The sequence below is a fragment of the Nematostella vectensis genome, chromosome 13 (genome assembly GCF_932526225.1).
Source record: "Nematostella vectensis chromosome 13, jaNemVect1.1, whole genome shotgun sequence".
In the NCBI taxonomy this organism is placed as follows: domain Eukaryota; kingdom Metazoa; phylum Cnidaria; class Anthozoa; order Actiniaria; family Edwardsiidae; genus Nematostella; species Nematostella vectensis.
In genome coordinates, this window is record NC_064046.1 from 8,515,342 (window position 1) to 8,539,874 (window position 24,533).

A 24,533-nucleotide genomic window follows, 5' to 3' on the forward strand; every position below is an offset into this window, starting at 1 on the left:
TCATTTGAAAAGCCCGCAGGACGTAAACGTTGAGCAGGCGCCAACTTCGACTAAATTATCCTGTCAGAGCTCGGTCGGCGTGGTCAATTTTATCCCATTCTTATTGAGGAACTATCCTTTTAGACTATTTTGTTTACAGTCATGCTCAACTGCAGTTCAATTATAATGTGAGTTGTGTAATTTAGGGTTTATTTGGTGGAATTTCTGGGATTTGTTTGAAGTCCTACGAACGCGACAACGGTCAAGAAACATGGCGACTGAAGCCAAGCGTGCATGGAAACTACGTAAGTTTTCCCTTTTTCTCATTAATTTAGAATCCACTAACGCTTAATTTTACCTAAATAGATGGGTACGATGTAGACATGTAGTTAATTTAGATGCTTCGCCTTGGAGTTTGTTACAAAACGACTGGAAGCACTTAGATTAGTCCTATTTCATTATCTCTTCCCTGTGAATATTTTCACGCCGGTAATCGTTCCCCAAGGAACTTTCTCCCTCTTGCTGAGTCCAATATTGTCATATTCTAGGCTGATATACGTAGAAATAGAATATCTCTTTTAATTATTTTTCCTGTGGCATGTGATGTGTGATTTATACTTGAAGGAATGTGTACAGTAATTGTACAAAGTGTTTTTGTAACTTTGTAATAGCCGTGAAATTTCTTTACTAAAATTTCAAGTATACACTTACTTTCATGAGCTCCTGTATATCTTGTGTGTTTTAAATTGTTAGAAAATGTCAACTAGAAAGCTAAATCTCACTTACCATATTATCTCCCTCCATCTAGGATTATTTTGTAAAATGCATGTCAAAGGTTTTGTGTAGTCATTCTTTGATTTGCTCAGTAAATTATAAATGAAACAATACCACACTCTTCATAAATGTAACAAAAAGCTCTGCTTTGCTGGAATCTGCCTTGACTTGCATTTATTTGTCACATGTTATTGTGCAAACCTGATAAATATTATTAGTCATATCAGCATGTTTAGCAACTTCTGAATTTAAATAGACTCACAGATTTATTACAAAAATATGTATTTATGTTTAGTTTAGCAATGAACGACTCAGTTCATCCAGGTGGAAACATTTTTAATGCAAGCTTGTTTTGTATAGGTCAACCAGCCCCACTAAGCCTGTATTAAACATTTTTACCTGGATGAACTGTATCTTGGCTCAAGGTGAAGACATATACCGGAATATATTTATGTTTATGTATCATTGAATAGTTTTCTAACCAATTTGTACATCTATGATTGCAGAAGAGTTTGTTGCTCATGGCTCTAATATCAACTGTTTGTCCCTGGGACCTAGTACAGGGCGTGTCATGGTCACAGGGGGAGAGGATCGTAAGGTGAACATGTGGGCTGTTGGCCAACCTAACGTCATCATGGTATGTTGGTGGAGTTTAGCTACTAGACAACCCAGTCTATGCCCAGACTTCTACACAGTAGAACCCTAACTGTAAATAATCTAATAATTCCCCTCTCTAATAAATGCCTCCCATCTATTGACAACCTCCTCAGACCATTGAAATTTAATGAAGGTGTCACTTGAACTTACTAACATTTAGTCGTAATATATGAAAAACGAGTGTTTCATCAACGATTCCAAACACCAAGTGAGATGAAAGCACGAGGCTGTCGCGAACGTTGTTTGAGAATTTCACGAACACTGTTAGCGAAAGTTTCGCAAACAGTGTCCATATGTTCGAGAGCGGTACTGTACCTATAACTCTGCGAACACCCCATCCCTGGTATCTCTTAATTCTTATGTTGTACTGTACCCAGTCACTATTTATGTTGATAATTCCTATTTCTGGTGACCCAAATACTACTGTATGTCCTGGCCTAATATTTGGACAAATTCCTGCTTTAACAATCATTGTGAAAGTGATTTCTTCCTGTCACAGATGAAATTCCCATCTTTATAAAGCCTCCGTCTATTTTCTATATAAACTGTAGCTGTAAAGATTTAAAGTTGACTTGCTTTTCATTCAAAGCAAATTTAGTGCAAAAACAATAACAGAATTTACAGTAGCCTTAAAGAATGGTATGAAGAATAATGGATTCTTGATGCAACGTAACACCATCTCTGACCTGAACTTATGTTTTTTCAGTAACCCCGTGTGCTAATGATTGTTTCAGAGCCATTCTAGTCTCCTTAGCTTATGTTTTTTCAGTAACCCTGTGTGCTAATGATTGTTTCAGAGCCATTCTAGTCTCCTTAGCTTATGTTTTTTCAGTAACCCCGTGTGCTAATGGTTGTTTTAGAGCCTTGCTGGTCACACCAGCCCTGTGGAGTGTGTTCAGTTTAATTCCGGAGAGGACCTTGTTGTCGCAGGCTCACAGTCAGGGACCCTCAAGATTTGGGATTTAGAAGCTGCCAAAAGTAAGTACAAAGATATTTGTACACATCTGAATATGAAGACGTCTCCACCTCAGGGCCTGTAATTTAATATAAACTTTCATAGTTCACACTGGACCTTAAAAAGTCTTGAAATGTCTTAAAAGTTATTTCAAGTTTTAAAGGCCTTAAAAAGGTCTTAAATTTGAGAAAAGTTTGGTTATGGTCTTAAAAAGTCTTATTTTTTCTCAAATTCCAGATAAATGTCCAGTATAGCATAAAGATTGTGCTATGATCGATTAATTTTGGTTTTTTTCTGACATAAGTGTTGTACAGTACAGCCTGCAGGAAACTTAACATTTTGGGCATGTTTTTTGCACGTTTTGTTTCTTTGTGTTTTTTAAGTTTTTTGCGTGTAGTTTGAGTGTAATTAGATTCATACACTCAAACTCCACGCACCTAGAGTGGACTTCACTCAACAAACTACACGCACCTGTTTGCCTCATTAACTTCTACGAAACCCCTTGAGAGTATTTGTGGCTACAACTCAATGCCATGTATTTGTATGCGAAAAGCAAACTTGGGCATTTGGCATTCGATGTGATAGAATTCCACTATTCAATAGCCTGGTACAACTTTAGCTCCTTTAATTTATATTGGCAATAAAAACTGATCTCTACAAACGTCATGCCTAATTTGGCTTAATAGAAGTAGTTTTACCAAGCGAAAGTAGAAAGTTTTTTTTTATTAATAAGAAGGAATCAATGTGAACTAATATATTTAGCCGCGCTCCGTGCTACTAAAATTGTTACGTACCGAGTACCATAAACCGTTTCAAATATCACTGTTCTTAGCCGTTTTATGAAATCGCACCGAAATAACAACGGAAGCCTTAGTCTATACAATTCATGGGTCAATTTGGCATCAGTAACCAGTAACGTAGGAGAGAGGTTCTTGATGCACGAAAGGAATAAATGTAAAAGTTGTGCGCCGGTGCGACTTTATACTTGTCGAACAGCAAAATAGGACCGAAGGCGTGTCAAACAATCACTGCCGCCCTACTGAATCGTCCTACTAAAAATCCTTTGCATTTTTACATCTAGGAAAAGATTGATTTCACTCAAATTTTTCCAAACTTCTGAGTCAAACAAAGTTTGTTAGTCTAATTTGCGATCAGACAATGTGTTAGTTTTACCAACAACAAACAAACGTGCGAAGTAACACCGCTTCGTCACTGTATACAAAGTCTTGCCAGCTAGAAGATCTGTCTAGTCTAGTCACTGGATACAAAGTCTTGCCGGCTAGTCAGACACTACATCTTGTTGTTTGTCACTTGCATGACATGTTGTTGTGTTTAGGAAGTGTTGTAAATTTCGCTTGTTGAAAACGCTGTTGTAAAACATTGACGACAACAGCATGTTAATGTCGGCGGCAACTAAACTATGATTGTTTTCTCCTTTGCAAAACAAAGACAGTGTAATGTCGCAGCAACTACTGTAAACTATGACTGTTTTCTCTTGCTTTTAAACTCGCGCAACCAACAGACTTCTCGAAAAAAAACCTCTATATCTAAGCTTGAATTTGCTATAAAAAACGTCACAATCGTTAAAGCACTCGATTAGTTTTGTCGTACGCAAGCCGAGAGAACAAACAACGTACCGTGTTATTTTAATACATACATGCCATACGCTTCAACTAAAACGTCTTCGTTTTATGTGGCTTTCGTATGAAATTATTTTCGGCGTTATCAATAGTTCTCCCTGCATTATAAATTCATTATACATTCCTGCATAACAAAGGAAAACTACACGCACTGATCATGTGGTACACTCAGCGTTTTACACGCAAAATCCGCGCATGCACGACACTCAAAATACGCGGAAAAAACATGCACAACGCTGTTAGGTTTCTTTCAGGCTGTACTGTATTTGTTCAAGTTCACACTGGTATTAAATTTTAGAATTCTACATCTTAGAAAAACTTAAAAGGTTTTTAAATTTGTTGGCTGCTCAGCTGCAGTAACCATGTTTTTCTAAAAGGGTCTGTGTCTATATGTTTTCTACTGGAATTTTATTTTACTGTAGGTGATTTCCACTAGGTCGGTTATGGTCTGGACTTTTTCGTGATAGTTTTCCCCAAGTATATTACTGATTCAAGTGTTTCTGTTTTCTTTAGTCCTCAGAACACTAACAGGCCACAAAAGCAGTATACGAAGCCTTGATTTTCATCCATTTGGCGACTTTGTAGCTTCTGGCTCGCTTGATACCAACCTTAAGGTAATAATGTTGCCTGCACATATGAATACTTAAGTAGGCTCCCCTAACTCTATTAATTTTCTTTTCCTCTAGCTCTGGGACATAAGAAGAAAAGGTTGCATATTTACATATAAGGTAATGTTCCAGGCATATATATATTTTAAAAAATACCATATGAACTCATGAAATTATTTTCTTAGTTTGCCACTAGTTTGCTTTTTGCTAAACCCAACTGTACTAAGTAACTTGTGATGTGATGTATCAGGGTCACACAGACTGTGTCAATCATCTCCGCTTCAGTCCCGATGGACGTTGGATTATATCTGGAGGGGAGGATGGCGCTGCTAAGGTAATTAACAGGCACTGGCAACAAAATTTGATGAAGTAGAATAGTGGGTACCCTATATGGAGAAAAGTGGAGGTTTCGTTTAAGAATAGTTTACTAAAGAATGTTAACTTCCAAAATTGTCTGTTCTATGTAGTTATGGGACTTGACAGCTGGTAAGATTATAAATGACTTCAAGATGCACACTGGGCCTGTGAACTGCGCAGAATTTCACCCCAAGGAGTTTTTATTAGCTACTGGTAGCTCAGACAGGTATACTGGATGATACTGTGGGACAACTGTTTGTTTAATTTTGTACTTAAATGTCAAGACATTTCAAAAGGAAAAACGTCCTACAATAGAATCTAGGAGATTTTAATTCAGTCAATTTTTAGCAAATTTTAGACTTCAGGAAATTTGAGACACAATGTTCTATTATTCTGCAATTGTGCAATGTGGTATTGAGCTTGTGCTTGAAGTAACATTTGCTATTGAAGGTGTGGGTAAAGGATCTACTGCATCTTTGGGAGCTTTTCTACAGGAATTAGGGGGGGGGGGGGGGCTAAAAGGGACCAGTGGTGTAGAGAGAAAAAAATTCAAGAGAAAGACCTGCCATACTAAGAATGAATGTTAGCAAAAATACAAGAACTAACTGACTAAAGTGTTTTTGTGTCTGTATTTATTTTACAGAACTGTAAAATACTGGGATTTAGAAACATTTGAGCTAGTGTCAAGTACAGAGCCAGAAACTCATCCTATCAGGTAAATCCCCAAATTCACACTAATCCTATCAGGTAAATCCCCAAATTCACACTAATCCTATCAGGTAAATCCCCAAATTCACACTAATCCTATCAGGTAAATCCCCAAATTCACACTAATCCTATCAGGTAAATCCCCAAATTCACACTAATCCTATCAGGTAAATCCCCAAATTCACACTAATCCTATCAGGTAAATCCCCAAATTCACACTAATCCTATCAGGTAAATCCCCAAATTCACACTAATCCTATCAGGTAAATCCCCAAATTCACACTAATCCTATCAGGTAGATCCCCAAATTCACACTAATCCTGCCAGGTAAATCCCCAAATTCACACTTATCCTGCCAGGTAGATCCCCAAATTCACACTAATCCTGCCAGGTAAATCCCCAAATTCACACTAATCATGTCAGGTAAATCCCCAAATTCACGCTAATCCTGCCAGGTAAATCCCCAAATTCACGCTAATCCTGCCAGGTAAATCCCCAAATTCACGCTAATCCTGCCAGGTAAATCCCCAAATTCACACTAATCCTGTCAGGTAAATCCCCAAATTCACACTAATCCTGTCAGGTAAAGCCCCAAATTCACACTAATCCTGTCAGGTAAATCCCCAAATTCACACTAATCCTATCAGGTAAATCCCCAAATTCACACTAATCCTGTCAAATAAATCCCCAAATTCACACTAATCCTGTCAGGTAAATCCCCAAATTCATGCTAATCCTATCAGGTAAATCCCCAAATTCACACTAATCCTATCAGGTAAATCCCCAAATTCACACTAATCCTATCAGGTAAATCCCCAAATTCACACTAATCCTATCAGGTAAATCCCCAAATTCACACTTATCCTGCCAGGTAAATCCCCAAATTCACACTAATCCTGTCAGGTAAATCCCCAAATTCACACTAATCCTGTCAGGTAAATCCCAAATTCACACTAATCCTGTCAGGTAAATCCCCAAATTCACACTAATCCTGTCAGGTAAATCCCCAAATTCACACTAATCCTATCAGGTAAATCCCCAAAATTCACACTAATCCTGTCAGGTAAATCCCCAAATTCACACTAATCCTGTCAGGTAAATCCCCAAATTCACACTAACCCTATCAGGTAAATCCCCAAATTCACGCAAATCCTATCAGGTAAATCCCCAAATTCATGCTAATCCTATCAGGTAAATCCCCAAATTCACACTAATCCTATCAGGTAAATCCCCAAATTCACACTAATCCTGTCAGGTAAATCCCCAAATTCACACTAATCCTATCAGGTAAATCCCCAAATTCACACTAATCCTATCAGGTAAATCCCCAAATTCACACTAATCCTATCAGGTAAATCCCCAAATTCACGCAAATCTTATTGCTACTTCAAGCAGTGTGTGTAGTGGCCACATATAAAACTTGGACTCTTCATTGAAACACTCATTAGGAAAACTAGATTAAAACCTCTAACCTTTTCTCATTTATTTGTTAGGTGTATAGGGTTCCATACAGATGGATTATGTCTGTTTAGTGGTGCCCAAGATTCTCTTAAGGTAATATGCTTGTAGAGTTGTTTTGTAATAAAATTACTTGTCCGTTTCGATATAGTGCGTAGTCAATCAATCGTCTAAATCAGTGTCTTTCATGTTTTCACTGTCGCTTCATAAACCATTTGACTGCACACAGCAAGGGAATTGATTGGTCAAGGTGGTATTGATTGACTTCGCGCTATTCACAGACAAGAAGTGAATTTGAATTCTCAGCAGCCATGGGACAACAAATTCTGCTATAAATTTGTTGATGACTTGTATGCTATCTATTTTAAGTCAATATCTGCCAATGCCAATATCTTCTCTAGGTGTATGGCTGGGAGCCGATCAAGTGTTACGAGAGCTTTCCCCTTGGCTGGGGCAAACTTGGTGACTTCACTTTTTATTCTAATCAGCTTGTAAGTGGGATGATTTACTTCTTCATAGATTCTTTAGAAGCATCAAATAAATCATTGTTTTTTGTTGGCTATGTTCTTGTAGTCCAAGGATACATTACTTTTGATCCGGCATTTTGTTGATACCGTAAATTGTGTATCCAATTATTCATCTATTCTTTGCAGATTGGAGCTGGATTTTCACAAACAAATGTTTCTGTTTGGGTGGTCAACATTGGTGTAAGTTCACAAAGTAGACTTTAGATTTATAAAAGGAAAATAATAAACCTGCAGCTGACTGTATCCAGGATTGCAGCCATAGGCTGAATTACTCTGGATTTACATTACACTGGGTCTTATTCCGACGGCTACAGTAAACAAGCACACCATGTTGCCATGCAGTTTACATGAGTCTATTTCCCTGTAAATTATTTTTCTTTCTATTAAACTTTAGCACATAGAAAATATGATCACCAAATTGAATGAAGAAACCAGGGATGTTGGAAAGCACGTCGGAGTAAGTATTTTCTATACAGTATGCATTTTTAAGTAAAAATGTCAAGAATCTGCTGTCACGGTGTAATTGTGGCAATTACTGTTAACAATTTGAGCTGCAATAAATTGGCCATAAAACTTTAACATTTTGGTGTGTGACAAAATTTGTGACTGTTATCAGGCCTGCTTTGTTCCAGTAAAACTTATTATTTTTACTCTCTTTTCCAAGGAATCTCAAGATCCCCCTGTTGTTGGCATCAACCCTGTCCTGAAAGGGGTTCCCTCAACTAAAACGTATGTTTCACCTAGAATGTGTTGAACCAACTTTTAGCTGTGTACTGTACAGTGAAATGTCAATATTCCTGCTATAACAATATTGATTTCTGGCCCTGCCAACCATAAGACATAGGGGAAATAAATTCAACTTAATGTTTTTCTATGCTTTACAATATTATCAAGAAAACCATGCCATATCATCATTATATTGAGGTTTCACTGTTCATATTTTCTTAACCCTGTTCATTGACAACTGAGGGTAACAATAGGGAAAAGCAGTTATTACCAAGCCACTTTTTAAATCCTTGTCAACAAAAACATGCTTGGTTCACTGAGAATAAAATAAAGGTGTTAGGAAAAATATTTTGTGAGACCTTGCTTGTTACACATGATTTGTGGTTTGCTCCTTAGTCCACCAAGAAGGAACTTCAATACAGAAAGACCACCAACAACTTCCACAAAACAAAAGTAAGCTAGAGTTACACCAAGTTTAGATACAATACACAAGTTTGAATAGATAGGAACCGTTATTTGGCTCAAGATGATTTGACATGACACAACATTCTGTTCTTGAAATCCTGGTTTAGGCTCCTTGTCAAGCTGCTTACTCAAATATTTATTTCATGCTCAGATAGGTGTTGTATGGATAATATTAAATACCTTTCACAAGTCAAGTAATAAAACTAGAGCAAATGCTGTGTTTCAGAAGCAACTCAGAGATCACTCTGATTTCTGTGTCTCTCTTCCTTGAGCATCATTGTTAGAGGATGGGTTTGGATGCTTATCCAAAGAGAGCGCTTTAGAAGGGGGAAAATTTTGCACCCTTTTCGCTAAATCTAGATATGGTAATTCTCGAGGTGGGTACTGTAAAACAAGATTTTATGGCATTTACATACTAGGTCAGTTAGGGAAGCTCCACAGCTGAAGGAGGAACCAAACACAGATCCAGAGGAGAAGGAAGGTCCAGATGAAAAGGAGAATGCTGATGAAGTGTTCCAAGAAAGATCCAAATTGGGTATGTATACTCCTCAAACCTTTATTACATTTTATAGGCTTGTGAATCATTAGGGATCTTTTGGTTTGTTTGTTTGATTTATTTTATTTTATTTTTTCAAGTAAGTTGTTAAGCTAGAGCTCCTGCCTCTCACCTCTCTGCCTGTCACCAGTCTTTATTAGCCTGTATTGGCAGACTTAATAGAAAATGCTGGGGACTATTGCCTGTTGCACGATCTTTAGAACGAGTGCTTATTGTACACACAGCCCATTTTCTGACAAGTAAAGTTGGTTGCAAGTGAAGTGCATTTGATCATGTCTTGTGATGTTAATTTGCATTATACAAATACTAAACAAGAACATTTTTGTTCACATTTCACCACAGGACTGTCATTCCTATTTTTATTGTTTCTTGCCATCTTTCAACTTCAGATCGAAGCCCACCTCTTCGAAAGAAGCATGAGCCGTTTGTGGCTCCCTTAGATGACACACCAGGTAAGCACTACAATTCAATCCTTCCTCCTTACCAAAAGCTCAGTGAAACTGAAAATAACATGCCTCCATTAAAGAAGGCCAATCATGCTGCCATGTTACGCTCCCGCACAATACCTATTCACACAAAGTATCCATTTCCATCGGCTTATTTTAGCAAGTAAACAAATATCCAAACAAATATCGCTAGTAAAGTATCAGACCTTAATTGTGGGTGTTTATTTTAAAGTTACCTTGCAAACAGACTTTTGTATTTTTTTTAGACATCACCTTCACAATTTAGTTTTCACATTAGAGAAAACCTGATATTTTATCAATATCTATATAATAGATGTATTTTTTCATAGGTGTTTGCTATTTTTTTAAACTGCAAAGTGTAAAATCTTGAGCATGTTTGAGAACTGCCTTGTCATGCTCTTTGTTTTCCTTTGACAGTACCAGAGCCAGTCAAAGAAGTTCCAGCCAGACCTGTCACTAAGCAAGAACCTTTTAAACAAACTAAGGTTGGTTTAACAAAACACAGCATATCTATCTCACAGCATTTTACTGGAAAAGAATAGATAGTGTCTATTCAACAAGTTTTTCCCTTATTTCCATCTTTATTGTACAGCGGCACCTCCATATATGTACTGACAAAAATGATTGTGACCATCCACAATATAGATCTTATGCCCTTAATGGAGGTCCATTATTTATAGGTTTCATTATCTCATTCAAAACTATATGACCATTATCTATTTTAAAAGGGGTAATTAGCTGTTAGGGTTTTGCGCACTAACTGGTAGTTTTATCTAGCCTGTCAAGGAACCTAGCTTAGCCCCAGCCCCTACAGCCAACATGGTGCCGTCCGACAGGGACAAGCCAGCAGGACTTCAGATGGCTGACTTCCTACCGGTAAGTATGTCACAAGGGGAATCAATCAGCACAAGGCTGAAATGTTATGTCAGTGAAAAACACCATTTCAACCTTGTGTTGTTTCAACTGATTCCTCCTTGCCTACATAGACCACCTAGTTTTTTACAGCTTGTCTGTAATCTGTCTAGTACTATCATGCATTTTGTACAAGTCTACTTAGGTGTAGTTAAATGCACTTAGTAGATACTGATTACATGTTGTATTTATACTTCATGCTCAGTTTCACCATGGTTGTTTTCTAGGCCGCTGTTGTTGAAAATGTCATTTCACAAGGCCATGAGCCAAACTTCAAGTCCCCGGAACTACAAGTGTCAGAAGCTGAGACCCTGTCTTCTTTATCAAAAAGTAAGTTAAAAAAGAACTCATCCTTCCCTCAAGTCGCTGCAGTCTTTAATATTCTTCAAACTACTGCTGATTGACCTTCTCCAGTGAAGGGCCATAAAAGGGCCATAACTCGTTTTCATTCTTCCCTTTGCATTTGGCTAGTATACCTGGTCTTACCTCCTGATCATAAACCTTGTACTAGAACATATGTTAGGTTGCTTTACATTTCGAGAGCTCTTTGAAATATCCCATACCTCCTTTATTTGTTTTTAACTTCTGTCATTCTATACCATTATGCATAGTTTACCTACTGGCTCCCCCTATACATATTCTTCTTCTTCCAACCCCCCCCCCCCCCCCCTTATTTTCCTACCACCCACCCCAGGTGCCATGGTATGTATGAATACCCACTTTTAAAAACAGTACATAACTTGTAAAATAAGAGGCACAAAACATATCATTTCCACCTTGTGTCAGTTGTCTATTTTTATAGCATTCTATAAAACTTTGTTCACCTGTTCACAGGTCATGCATCTATCTGCGCAATAATGGCGGCAAGGCAGAGGAACCTCTCCCTGGTTGCTCGCTATTGGGCGGATGGAGAAGTCAAGGTTTGAAACAATAGAACCCTATTCTACTCACAGTATTACTTCAGCTAAAGCTGTTAATTTTGTCACATGAAGAGCACACTTTTGATTGGTGCTTACTCTAAAAGTGAACACCCTAAGACATCTTGGTTGGTCTTTTGTCAGTAGCCCTAGAACTTTCTTTATTTTCTCACAAAAGTGGAGTTAATAGACAGACAGACAGACAGACAGAAAGACAGAATTCTGATAGTGCCTTATTTCTCAGACCTCTGTTGAGACTGCAGTTAACATGAATGATCAAGCGATCCTAGTTGATGTCCTCAATGTGCTCTGCCTCAAACAGTGAGTTTACACTTGTTGTAGTTTACATACACCATACACACACATACACCATATACACCATACACACACATACACCATATTCACCATACACACACATACACCATACACACACACATACACCATACACACACACATACACCATATACACCATACACACACATACACCATACACACCATATACACCATAGTGTGGTAGCTTTTATGCCGTTCACCTTCCCCGCTTTTTCCCACAACGACAGCGCTTGACCTCGTTGAAGAAGGTTGTGGGGAGTAGTGGGGAAGGTGAATCGTGCTTCCAGTTAAATCTTTTTTTTCCTTTTTTTCTGTTTTCAGGACGCTTTGGAACCTTGGCATCTGCTTATTGATTCTCCCAAATTTGAAGGAATTGTTTCATAGTAAATATGAAAGGTACGTGTCACCTTGTTGCCCTGCACAAGACCTTAAAGTGCTAGCTGATTGGTGTATTTGGGGTTGCTGGAGGCATTCTGATGTGTTTACTCTAGGTCCTGTCAGAATATGTGTCAACATATTCATTTACACATATACACTTTAAATTCTCGCTCTATAGCTCTGTAGGGGCTTACTCAATGATACCACCCTATAAACAGCTTCAAAAGTGCACTTTTCCCTGAATTATTGCTTAGCTGTTTCTGGGAACCATGCAAAGATGAGGGGTCCAGTCATTACAGGCAGTCGGGAAGGAGTACTAATAACCTTAGAGGCAATCCCAAAGATCAATTGCATTCTTCCCTTCGACCACAAGGGAGTGCCCGCAAAGACTGCCCAGCAAAGGACTACTATGTTTGACTGTTTTTGGATAAGAAGTGCCTTATTTTATTCCCTGTGATATTAGTGGCTCGCTTCCAAAGATGAAACTTCACTGGAGGCTCAATCTTATTTAGAACAGTAGCTTTCTTGTTTGTTTATTCAATTTCAATGTTTTTGTCTACGAAGCTACGTGCAAGCCGGTGCGTCTGCCCTCAAGCTAATTCTCAGGAACTTCGCGCCTGTTATCAAAAGCAACATGGCCGCTCCACCCGTGTCTGTTGGTGTGGATTTAGTGAGAGAGGAAAGGTATGGCTTGTCTGTTCACGGTGAATTAACACACTGTTGTATTTTCGATAGGGGACTTGCGCTAAGAGATCACGTGACTTTTGGGGTGGCAAACTTGCGCGCGCTCAGGGTTTTTATTCCCTGCTAGCAGAGGCCTCTTTTCTCTGTATTTCGCTGGGCTGGAGTTCGCGAGGAAAAGATACCTCTGCCATGGGTCGCAAGTTCGTTTGATCAAACCGCCGTCCACGATCGTGGACGGGAGATCCAGAGCGCATGCTCCGTTCATTAATTACTGGCCACTATTTGAGCCCACAATGACTAGCGCATGCATGAAACGTATATCCGCTGCGGGATAATAAGCCCGCATTCGAAACGGCGTCCTCCGTGGAAATATCACGCGACGAATTATAAAAGAAGCCATTCAATGCCTTATCTTCATTCAGAATTTTCTCTCTTTTGACTAACGAGTCAATCTTCCGTTTAAGGTTTTGCGTATTCTTCTGGAAATATCTGATCTAAGTTTACCAAAAAGTTTTGTAACATTTTCTTCGAGTCCAACTGTGCGATATTTACATTGAAGAAACTCGCCTGCCCAGACCCCTGCCCAGATGTCTTGAAATTAATCCCACAAACAAGATAAAACTCGTCTTTGCTGCGTTTGCTGTTCAATCTTTTTAGTGACGTTTTAGGTGATTGAAATTGAACAGTTATTTTCTTTTTCCGAAGAGGAGAGCTAACCGGAGTTTGATTCATGGGAAGGTTTTTACGGCAATATAACGAAACAAAAAACTTTTTTTCAGCGCTTACCAATCTGCCAGATAGTTCCATTGTAAATAATAGCAATGGAGTGCCTGATCGACAATCTCCATCATCGTCATCATTACCATCATCTTCATCGCCGTCATAATCATCAAAACCATCATAATCAGCATCATCACCACCACCATTATCATCATCATCATCACCATCACCACCACCATTATCATCATCACCATCATCATCATCGTCATCATAATCATCATCGTCATCATCATCATCATCGTCATCATTACCATCATCATCATCATCATCTTCATCATCGTCATCATTACCATCATCTTCATCGCCATCATCATCATCGTCATCATTACCATCATCTTCATCGCCATCATCATCATCGTCATCATCACCATCATCTTCATCGCCATCATTACCATCGTCTTCATCGCCTTCATTACCATCATCTTCATCGCCATCATCATCATCATCACCATCATCACCATCGTCATCATTACCATCATCTTCACCGCCATCATCACCATCATCTTCATCGCCATCATTACCATCATCTTCATCGCCATCATTACCATCGTTTTCATCGCCATCATTACCATCGTTTTCATCGCCATCATCATCATCATCATCACCATCGTCATCATTACCATCATCATCATCGTCATCATTACCATCATTTTCATCGCCATCATCATCATCGTCATCATTACCGTCATCTTCATCGCCATCATTACCATCATCATCATCGTCATCATTACCATCATCTTCATCGCCATCATCATCATCGTCATCATCACCATCATCTTCATCGCCATCATTACCATCATCTTCATCGCCATCATTACCATCATCTTCATCGCCATCATCATCATCATCATCACCATTATCATCATCACCATCATCACCATCGTCATCATTACCATCATCGTCATCATTACCATCATCTTCATCGCCATCATCATCATCGTCATCATTACCATCATCTTCATCGCCATCATCATCATCAAAACCATCATAATCAGCATCATCACCATCACCATTATCATCATCACCATCATCATCATCACCATCATCATCACCATCGTCATCATCGCTTGTTTCATTATCAAAACCACCATTACTTCATCGCCGTCATAACCACCAACTTAATTCTTATCTTAATCAGCCGAGTGGTCTCTTATATTATTTAATTATTTTCAACTCACTGGCTAGTAATGACACTTTTTTCCCTCTCTCACTTAGATTCCAGAAGTGTCAGGCTTGCCATTCCCACCTGATGGCAATTCGCAACATCATCTCCAGCAAAACCTCAATCTCTGGCAAGATGGGAAGCCTGTACCGCGAGCTGAGCCTCGCATTCGCCGCGCTCGACTGAACACTAAATAGCCAAAAGATTAAAGACAGATCATTTGAATCTACCCAGTGCAGGCTGCAGCAATATTGCACACGCAAATATGTTGACGCTTTGTGTAATGAGAGGAGTTTCTAGACAACACTTGTTCAAAACTTATCAGTGGAATCTATCCAGTGCAGTTTGCGGCGAAATGGCACTCATGCAATTCTTGGCGTTTTGTTCAATGGAAGGAGTTTCTAGCCTTGTCTGATGCAGGCTGGCACGAAGGCGCACAGGGGACGCGCGTGAAGTTGTAAAATATGAAGCAACGGTGACTAAATGAAAACATTCGACTCGAGTCAAACCATTCGAATATAACTAAAAGTCAAGCATTGACAAAGAATTTGTAAATATTGTTCATACCATCATGGGGTTTTAATACTGGCTTATAGTTTGATTGTATGCGCCATATTTTGTTGTTGTTGTTGTTGTTGTTGTTTTTTACGGTGTAAAATGTTAGCCTTTCTCCATGAGGGTAGGGGAGGGGGGTGGAAGGGACCTGTTACACTTCATCTGTTTCTATACGAAAACCACAGGCAACCCGCGATTGTTGATCCCGAGACTATTTTTATGGCGGTAGACTGTCGTAACTTATTTTTTCGAGTTGTGCAAGTTAATTTCTTACAATGCTCTGTACAGTTGTGTAAGGTGGTTTCTGACAATGCGAATAAATAATTATTTGTATCAACCAGGTCTCAATCATTTTTATTTTGCTAGAATGCGCGTTTTGCACTGAGAAATCACGTGACTGTTTGAGTGTCAAACAAGAAATGACTGAGGCCAAAATAAACATTGAAAATAGGCCGATCGTGTTCGAACACGAAAGTGAGGCTTTGATAGGTCTATGTTTGTTTACAGCCTTCCTCGAATATACACTATGCAGAGTTTTCTCACCAATTACTGCATTTCAAGCCCCAAGTGGTTTGCTCTTAGCTTTATCATAAAAGATAAGTTTAGAAAAAATTAAAAACGCCTATTAACAAACTCCAACCTTCCAAAGCCTCGCTTTCACGCGTAATAAACACAAGACCCCTATTGTCTGGAAACCGGCCCATTCGTTGAGCCAAATTGAATTTTGTAATAACTCCAGAATAACCCGTCGCACAGGCGGTTTTCCTGTATTCTTTTCTATTTTCAACTTATAGTATTAACTATCGCTCAAGTCTATTCAAGCAAATAATTTGTTCTGTACAGTATAATTTTATTGATTTACTTTTTACAACATCAATGGCTGCATGCGCAAAACAATATTAACATTCTCCTTATTTATCTCTTAAATAAAATTAAATAATCGCAAATAGCGTTGCGATTTGTTCTCTTTCAATAAAGTGGTTTTCATAATCTCGTGAAAAAAAACTTAAGCTTATATAGCATTGATACGCTCTAATGTCTGCTCTTTTATAGCATTGATACGCTCTAATGTCTGCTCTTTTTGGAGCTGGCTTTACTGCACATAAAACTTTGTTTCGCGAGTTCATGGGAACCATTCTACTGGTATTGCATTCTTACGTTATACAGCTATTTCAATAAAAGTTGTCGGTGCAATGGCAAATGGTACTTGTACGACAAATCGCGGCTTGTAATAGGTACAGTTTACCTCTAAGAGTAAAGAATAAATAAACTAATCGCACGAGATATACACATTTTCCTGCTTTCACTAAAATAAGAGGTCTCTTGGTATTTTTGGATGCCATTTGGCATTTACCATTTGCGCTGAAAACGTAATTTTGGAATAGGTGTATATAAAGGAGTCGCATGCGACTTATTTTAAATGCCTGCTTATCATAATTAGAAAGTAAGACGCGAGCGATGCGTTCATTTGTGAAATTGGAAAATCAAAATTGATGCAATTTTTGACGCACGACGCGAGCTGCGATTTTTGCGGCAAAAAAAAAAAACGTGCCGCGCGACAAAAATATATTTTGCGACAACGACATTTAAGGAGGCGACTTATTATTTATTAACTTTTTCTTTGATTCCTTTTTAGGTTTTAAATATCGTATGATTTCCTTTTGCCTCGTAAATAATTTGAAGAAAACCACCTGAAGGTTTCCTGAGGCGTTCGTTTATAATTGTATTTTATGTAATCTCTAATCAAATCATTTTAGGTAAAGTTCTATATCTTAAATAAAATCTATGATATCTATATACTATACATTGTTGTTATTCATTGGTTGGCAAAAAAGAAATCTAGCCAGACTTTTTCAATTATTGCAATAAGATTTGCAGGATATTCAAATTCATCTGTCGCGGAAGAAAAAAGTTTCTTTGCAAACCAATAAGCAAACTCAATATCTACACTTGGGGGAAAGTCCAATCTAACTACAGTAGCGTGGCCGCCACGTTAGTTATATCATCTTTGTCAAGCAGCTCTCAGCTAAGCTACCAAAAGAGCCACAGTAAATAACGCAGTAAAAATCCAATCGACGAAGCATCGGGAGAGGTCATTACACGGGACCCGCAATGCCCGCACACCAAATGAAGACAAAGCACTTCGTATCCCGTTTAGTGCATCCAGTCACGAAAACGAAGTCTTACTACGAATTGATTTCCATGCCTGGCCTTTGACTTGCTGACTATGCAAGATGTGTACCATACGGCAACGTTACCATTAGTCCCATGCTTGAGAAGGATGCCTCGATGTGCTTTTAGATCACTGTCTATGGTTGCCATGCGAGGAAGATGCAACGCTTCACCTGTAGCTGACGGCCTCCTAGACGACCTTATAGCAATTGTCTATTTGTTTCGGCCCTTCGGCATGCTACAGTGTTGTTTCTCCCTCCGGAGAAGTAGTCATAATTAAATCAAGGTCATTTCATGTGACTGGGATGATGTCGCAGCCCTAATTTTGCCTGAAATGAATAAGGGCTGTACACATCAGTGCATGCATGATCCATCACCTTTTAAAACCAATGATTAAATGAAAAGAAAAAGAAATTGATTAATGTGAGTAAACGTAAGGAACTGGGGGCGTAGACACGGGAAGGAGTTAGTCCCCCCGCTATAGCTACAACAGTTAAATGTGAGGGACATTGGGGTTTCTTCTTTTAGAAATCAGCACGCACTCTCGCCTTTGCGAAACCGAGGGTGAAAATATCAACACGATTTGGGAGATCTGAGCACACATATGAACACCAATGAGGGATATTTGAACAGCTATAAGGAGATTAGAAAACCAATAAGGAAGATTTGAACACCAATAAGGGAGATGAACACCAATGGGGGAGATTTAAAAAACACCCATATTGGGGAGAAATGGGCTCTTTCAGAGCGAGATCTTGTGTTTTACCGGGTTCAGGGGATGATTTGTTGTATGGAAAAGATAGCAAGAGTTCGTAGTGGACATTTCGATCCCCCCTGGTTGACTAAAACACAAATAATAATGCATTGAGCACAGTAGCACCATACAACGATACCACGATGCGCGCCAACCAGATTTGCTATTAATTTTAGCTGAAAGGCTTATAAGAAACTCGATGGAGGTACAACGTCGCAAAAATGACGCAATTAACAGAAGCAAGGCCTGGTACCCTTAGAAATATAGAGGGGGCACTCTTAGTGAAAAACAATAGTCTTGTGCCTTGAATTATTGTGGTGGGGCTGACACGGGCCCTAGTGCCCCTCCCTCTGTTACGGCCGTGTTTTCTTTCGACATCGAGGATGGTCTTACGTTACGGGCGCGTACTCGTGTCGCTGCGTTATGTTGCTATTGTTCGCAAGGCTAATTAAGAAATAATAAAATAAAGACAAACCTTGTTGCATTTACCTAAATCTATGGTGGTGAGTACTTGCCTCGCTCTCCTTTCTCTGTTGTTCTTCTCGCCACTGTCGCTGCCTCTCTTCAAACTCCGCCAGTCTTTGCTTCGCCTGTTCCAGGGTCTCGCGCATTATCTTATCTTCTTTCTGAAAAGTCATATCAGGGAAACATTGGGCATCATTACTGGGCGAAGAGTTAAGAAAAAGTAACAAATCCGGCCGGCCCTAGCCCCGCTCTTTTAATCCCATAAAACTATACAAACACGACCCCCCTTTTCCTTTAGACACAATACCCTTGCTTTCTTGTCTTAAACCATATGGCCAATCCCACTATGAAGATTCCTCTGGAGGAACCTTCAAGTCTCTGGAGGTCTATCTTTTAACCCCCAAAAAACTATACAATCACGGGCGTGGCCAACGCCACAAAGTCTTTAGAGGTCTTTCTTCCCCGTCCCCTCCCCTCTGGACTTCTTACCCTTGCTTTCTCTTCGTCATACTCGATGTAACCAATGCCATCAAGCCTCTGAAGGTCTATCCAGCCTTTGAAAATGATGCATACTCCGTTCAGAATAAAATGGCTCTTGATGTGAACCTACAAAGAGATAAAAAAAAATTGTGATCATTATGTGATTTAGACATAAATATGTAGCTATCGGTGACCGAAGTCTTAGGCGTTCTTATAGGATTTCCTTTGCTCGAAGTGAACCGTGAGGCATTTTGGTGTCTGGAACGAGCTCATCAACAGAACACCCACAGAGTTCAGGGAGATCGTTTCCTGTGACCTCACAGCTCTTATCGACCACAGGAAACCCAATGAATTTTTCTTTGCAGTTATAAAACTACCTCTCTCTGGGCGTTCCTGAGACAGGATTTCCTGAGGGGGAGTGGAGTGCGTGCCCTTTTGATGCTACATCTAGCTACGCACCGTAGCCTAGTCCCCAGGCTACACTCGGTCAATTGTACTCATATGGATCCAAAATGGCGGAACAAGCGAGAAAAAAGATGACGTCATTAAAAACAGTGTCCGCGCAGCCTAGAGGTTCCTGTGGCTTTTTCTCTACAAATTTGTGGTCACCATGTAGCTGATATAGAAAGATCTGGATCTCGATACCTTTCTCCATCAAAACAGCAACGCAATGAATCTTTCGGTATGGTTTTCCGTTGCAGCTATAGTAGAGGAAATCCCAAATAGGTAGAGACTTTTCGGCGAGTGTGAACTGAATTCTTTCCAAAGTCTAATAGAATCAAAATTACAAGTTTCCACATCTACGCTTATTTTACAGATAGTAACATTTGAAATGAAAGATGCATTTTACAGAGGCATAAACCAAAAGTCAGCAGTGAAAATTAGCAATCCGTATATTGATAAAGCACATTCCTTTTAAGGAAAAAAGATAATTAAAGGAGATTGAAATAGCCCTAATCGACAATTGGTGTGAGACATTTGATATTTGAAGCTGGAGGTTAGCCCAAATCATTTCGATTCGATTTTTTTCGCTACGTTTTTTTGTTGTTGTTCCGCTTTTTATCATCTCAAAGGACCAGAAATCCAGAAAGTTTTTGCTTGTACGATGTATTTTATTGCCATGCTAGTAAGATATTTTAGATCATGCCAATCATTTACAATACAAATCTTTCTTGCATCATAAGAGAAAGGCATGATTCTAGGTGGGGCTCAATGGGGAAGGGTTTTATCTTTATTCTCAACGAAAGATACTGTCATCAATCTTGACCCCTAGTTAAAGAAACAAGCATCGGAGATTCCAATTTCGGGGTGAACTTTATCTTTGGGCTTGCGGTAAAGCATGAATTAAAATAAGCGAATGCATATACCGAACAAAATGCAAATGAATTTGAACAAAAGATTCGACTAAAAGCTAAAGTGTTTGAATTTCACCCAAAAAATATATATATTCTTAATGAATGATATAAAAATGAAAAACTTTGCTTTAACGAGGGAAGGTGTGGTAAACTTAGAATCGTACTCTCGCGTTGTGTACAGAATCAGTAGCCATGGTCAAGTTTATTGTAACTAAATACCATTACATTACCACAGCTGGCACGCTAAGCACCTGCTTTAAGTGATTTTCACTTTCTTTTCATTATTATTTGCTTGATCTACTCACTGTTTCCGATTGTTTGTAATCGAAAAAATAACTCCCAACCCACATCTAGCATTGAAAATCGTTATATCACGATAGAAGGATTTTTTGTGTGAGTAGATTTCTACATGAATTCTGGTTTAGTTAAGCTTTTTTAAGGGGAAAATGAATTTCATTTATGGCAAACGCGATGGATTATTTGATTTGCTGTAGAAAATCAACGGGTGGAAAAATACTTTTCACGGTTGTACATCGCTTGAAAGAAATTTCTATTCAAGACAAAAAAAGCTTGCCAAACATCTTAGAGGATTTGCTGTTGAATGGCATCCTAGCCTTCGACTGAAAACCATGCAAGTGCTGGGAAGCCATTAAAGTGTTTTTTTTTTTTTCGTTGAAGCTCCCCTTAATCAATAATTTACTACAAACTGTCGCACGTGGGTAATTGTCGACATGAGTATCTTGGCATGATTTCTAAAACTACAGAAAAAAACCGGCGGAAATAACACTACAGAAACAAAGCGGCACTCATTCAACGTGATGATTACCGAGAAAAGATATTTTCCAGAGGATTTTATGATCGTTTTGTCCTACGATCGTAATTGTTATTTTATTATTCCAATAACAAAAAATCTACACTTAAATATTCTATTGCGACCTGCTATATTTTGCTCGCCAGCTGTTTGCGATGAAAATTGCCTCATTAATGGAGGAAGAGCACGGTAAATTAGGTTATTTATCCGACAAAAATAGATCTTATGTTAAAACGGAAACCGTCCGTCTTTGGCGACTCTACACACCCCAACAGAGACTATAAGTTTTGGCGTCGAACCAGAATGCGCGCGCGTTAATGTATAAACAACAACTGCCCTGGAAGCCACAAACTAGGACGAACTATAAACATATACACATTGACAAACTCTTTACTCCCGGCGCGCTTTTGTCCATTTTTAAATCCCTAAATACTCATTATGATCAAATTATAACTACACGGAATAGCTTATTTCTTTATTGCGATTTACCTTGCCTGGCTCTCGATCGAAATCTAAGAACTCACTCCGTATGAATCCATCCTCGGCTTTTGGGAAATGCAGTGTAAGGTTTGTCCCTGAAGCAACATAAGCCTGAGGAAAACAGAGAAGCGCGTAATTCAATTGTTGAAACACTTCTGTTTAAAGCAAAGGAATCCGACTCTTTGCTACTGTACTTACTACATTGGATTGTCCGTCGCGTATCTCTGTTTGGAATCGAACAACTCTTTCCTCGTGCGATCTATCCCTGTACCCGGTGTATTTAATCTAAAGCAAAATAATGAATTCCACAAAGTTGAACTCAACTTTGACACTTCTCAAAAACTCAATCTTTTAGGCTTACCTCGGATTCACGAGCGAGTTTTCTGAACATCTCATCGTTCTCAAATTTTTGCTTCTGTTCCGGTACCACCCTGGGCATTTTTGCGTTCTATTTGTTTCTACTTTGAGTTTGAACTTGGTGTTTTTTATATCATTTAAATCTGTTGTGTCCTCACGGCTTCTCACGCGTGTTCTCTTGATGAAATTTCATACCTAAAATGACGAAACTTCCGTAAGCCTAGTCTTACACAGTCTACACTGCCCCTACTCGGCACAATGACAACAAGCGGAGGGCATTGTATTACCTGCCAATCACGAGAAGCAACTCTGGCTTCATATTGGTCCATTTGCCCACTCATTGAACCGTACAAAAACAGGGCACGCGTATGCAGCGAGGCGTGACTAATTTATCCAAAATTAGCAAACGCCACTCCGTTCTTTTGCACGGACGTCAACAAGGCAAACCGCGCAAATCTCGTCCTAAATCGTCTAGATCTAGGAATTTTAATCCTCCGTAGCCTTCAGCAGTTTCTTATTTTTCTATCGCACCGATTTAACCCCGCACAAGCAGTTCAAATGATTTAATATCGACACAATTTGTAGTACGTGACAGTGGGCGGAAGCGTGTTAACCGGAAGTAACGCAGTGAGTCAAGCGGAGTGTGTGGGGGAAAGAGGGTGCGTGGAAATGAGCGGGAAGGGAAATGTAGCTGGGCGAGACATCACGGGGATTCGCCTTCTACGTGTGCCATTAACAGTGCGTGCGCGTGATTTATTGCGTTAATATTCGCGTGCTGCGAGTCACGCTTTTCCCTACCACATCTGTCCTCTGTGTCGACACGCAAGAGTCGCCTTAAAAAGGGTCCGCGCTATGAAAACGCGATTGTACCAGAGCCTTCACACTTTTCTCGTCCAGTGACGCTCAACGAAAATACCGCGAAAAAAATGCAGCGAAAATGCCTCGCTTCGCTCGTTGCGGCATTTTGGCTGAGCGTCGCTGGACAAGAAAAGTCCGGAGGCACTGGTGACCAAAAAAAGTGAACGGCTTGCTCATGCTCGAGGATCCAGCGTACTTTGCGGCCGCTCTCAAAGGTAACTACCAGCTCTTCTGCGGTAGTGACCTTTGGGAGCGCCCGCAAAGTACGCTGGATCCTCGAACATGCGGCTTGCTTGTCTCTGGTAGCTGTGTGGGTTACCTGTGTGAGTGTCACGTAGTGTGTAACTAGCTGTGTGGGCTACCTTTGTGGGCAACCTGTGTGAATGTAAGGTAATATTCAAATAGTGTGACGGAAGGCTCATGAAAGTGACTGGGGTGAGGGTCCACAATAGCTAGCCAAATCCTGATACTTTTTCCCAAAACCCGTTATCCCGATAGAAGCCACACTATCCATCAAGTGAAAAATTCCATTCCCGAATCCCGCATGTATTTTCCCCGACACGAATCCCAGATCGCTTTTAAGTCTGAATTTTCTACAGAATTTCACTCTCTTATCTTGGCCGCGCGAAAGAGCGGTACCTGATTTCCAGTTGGTAGCAATAACACAAAAAAATGACGAAAATTTTGTGTTGCAATGAAACAAAAAGCATAGTGCATTGTCGACATTGATAGGTATATGGATCTCAATAGCATGGGAATGGTTGCAATTTTAAAGTAAACCTTACACTGGAATAAGCCCGAAAGGCATGCCGAACAAATGCCGGAGGGAGGGCGAATTTACGTTTTTTTTCTATTGTTCTAGCCCTAGGTTCGACAAGTTCTCTTAGCTGTGATCTCAGTTTCGCGAGTACCTCACCGTACTAAAATATGTGCAGTATTGTTTTGAATATAAAATTTATGGGTCTCTATCGAATAGCCCCCTTCTAGTTTGTAATCGATTACACTCACTCACTCACTTTTTGCCTAGCAATTTATTGTTATATGTTGACTTCAATTGTTCAATTCAATTGTTCAATTGTTCAATCCGTTTTCAGCTTTTCTCTGTCACCCAAATTTGGCTAATATAAGATTATTCGACTGTATTTCTGTTTATTTTGATTTGCCTTTAGAAAGATTGCCTTAAAAGTTAAAATAACTTTAAAT

At 39.4% G+C, this 24,533-nt stretch overlaps 2 protein-coding genes across 5 annotated transcripts; one reads left to right on the top strand and one right to left on the bottom strand.

Annotated features, from left to right (window-relative positions):
- Window positions 1-21: 21 nt before the first annotated feature.
- LOC5503481 (katanin p80 WD40 repeat-containing subunit B1) lies at window positions 22-15,935 on the top strand. Of its 2 annotated transcripts, XM_032371834.2 has the most exons (25): window positions 22-284; window positions 1,114-1,178; window positions 1,260-1,390; window positions 2,271-2,388; window positions 4,519-4,619; window positions 4,692-4,733; window positions 4,864-4,947; window positions 5,081-5,196; window positions 5,614-5,685; window positions 7,172-7,232; window positions 7,538-7,627; window positions 7,790-7,843; window positions 8,058-8,120; window positions 8,328-8,392; window positions 8,786-8,842; window positions 9,274-9,389; window positions 9,800-9,862; window positions 10,295-10,362; window positions 10,655-10,753; window positions 11,017-11,119; window positions 11,624-11,709; window positions 11,951-12,027; window positions 12,361-12,435; window positions 12,982-13,101; window positions 15,097-15,935. In XM_032371834.2, exons 1-25 carry the CDS (start codon window positions 274-276, stop codon window positions 15,227-15,229), a joined length of 2,070 nt encoding a protein of 689 aa, XP_032227725.2. In that variant the 5' UTR covers window positions 22-273; the 3' UTR covers window positions 15,230-15,935. The 2 variants fall into 2 exon arrangements, with proteins under 2 accessions (XP_032227725.2, XP_032227726.2); XM_032371835.2 differs by lacking the exon at window positions 1,114-1,178.
- A 492-nt stretch (window positions 15,936-16,427) lies between these two features.
- LOC5503473 (core-binding factor subunit beta) lies at window positions 16,428-22,739 on the bottom strand. Of its 3 annotated transcripts, none has more exons than XM_032371836.2 (6): window positions 22,477-22,739; window positions 22,314-22,400; window positions 22,125-22,226; window positions 19,479-19,595; window positions 19,014-19,150; window positions 16,428-18,115 (listed from the first exon to the last, which is right to left on the bottom strand). In XM_032371836.2, exons 1-6 carry the CDS (start codon window positions 22,552-22,554, stop codon window positions 18,058-18,060), a joined length of 579 nt encoding a protein of 192 aa, XP_032227727.1. In that variant the 5' UTR covers window positions 22,555-22,739; the 3' UTR covers window positions 16,428-18,057. The 3 variants fall into 3 exon arrangements, with proteins under 3 accessions (XP_032227727.1, XP_032227728.1, XP_001624566.1); XM_032371837.2 differs by having other exon boundaries at window positions 16,428-18,099; window positions 19,040-19,150; window positions 22,477-22,738; XM_001624516.3 differs by having other exon boundaries at window positions 16,428-18,099; window positions 22,477-22,737.
- Window positions 22,740-24,533: the final 1,794 nt, after the last annotated feature.

Bases quoted from the DNA above. Each gene is read 5' to 3' on its own strand.
- LOC5503473 (XM_032371836.2), bottom strand. From the start codon at position 22,554: ATGCCCAGGGTGGTACCGGAACAGAAGCAAAAATTTGAGAACGATGAG. The intron at 19,596-22,124 runs GTAAATCGCAAT...ATCTCTTTGTAG, and splicing joins TCGATCGAGAGCCAGGCAAG to GTTCACATCAAGAGCCATTT. The intron at 18,116-19,013 runs GTAAATGCAACA...TGATGTGTACAG, and splicing joins ACTCACCACCATAGATTTAG to CCCTTATTCATTTCAGGCAA.
- LOC5503481 (XM_032371834.2), top strand. The intron at 4,948-5,080 runs GTAATTAACAGG...TGTTCTATGTAG, and splicing joins GGGAGGATGGCGCTGCTAAG to TTATGGGACTTGACAGCTGG. The intron at 8,393-8,785 runs GTATGTTTCACC...TTTGCTCCTTAG, and splicing joins GGGGTTCCCTCAACTAAAAC to TCCACCAAGAAGGAACTTCA.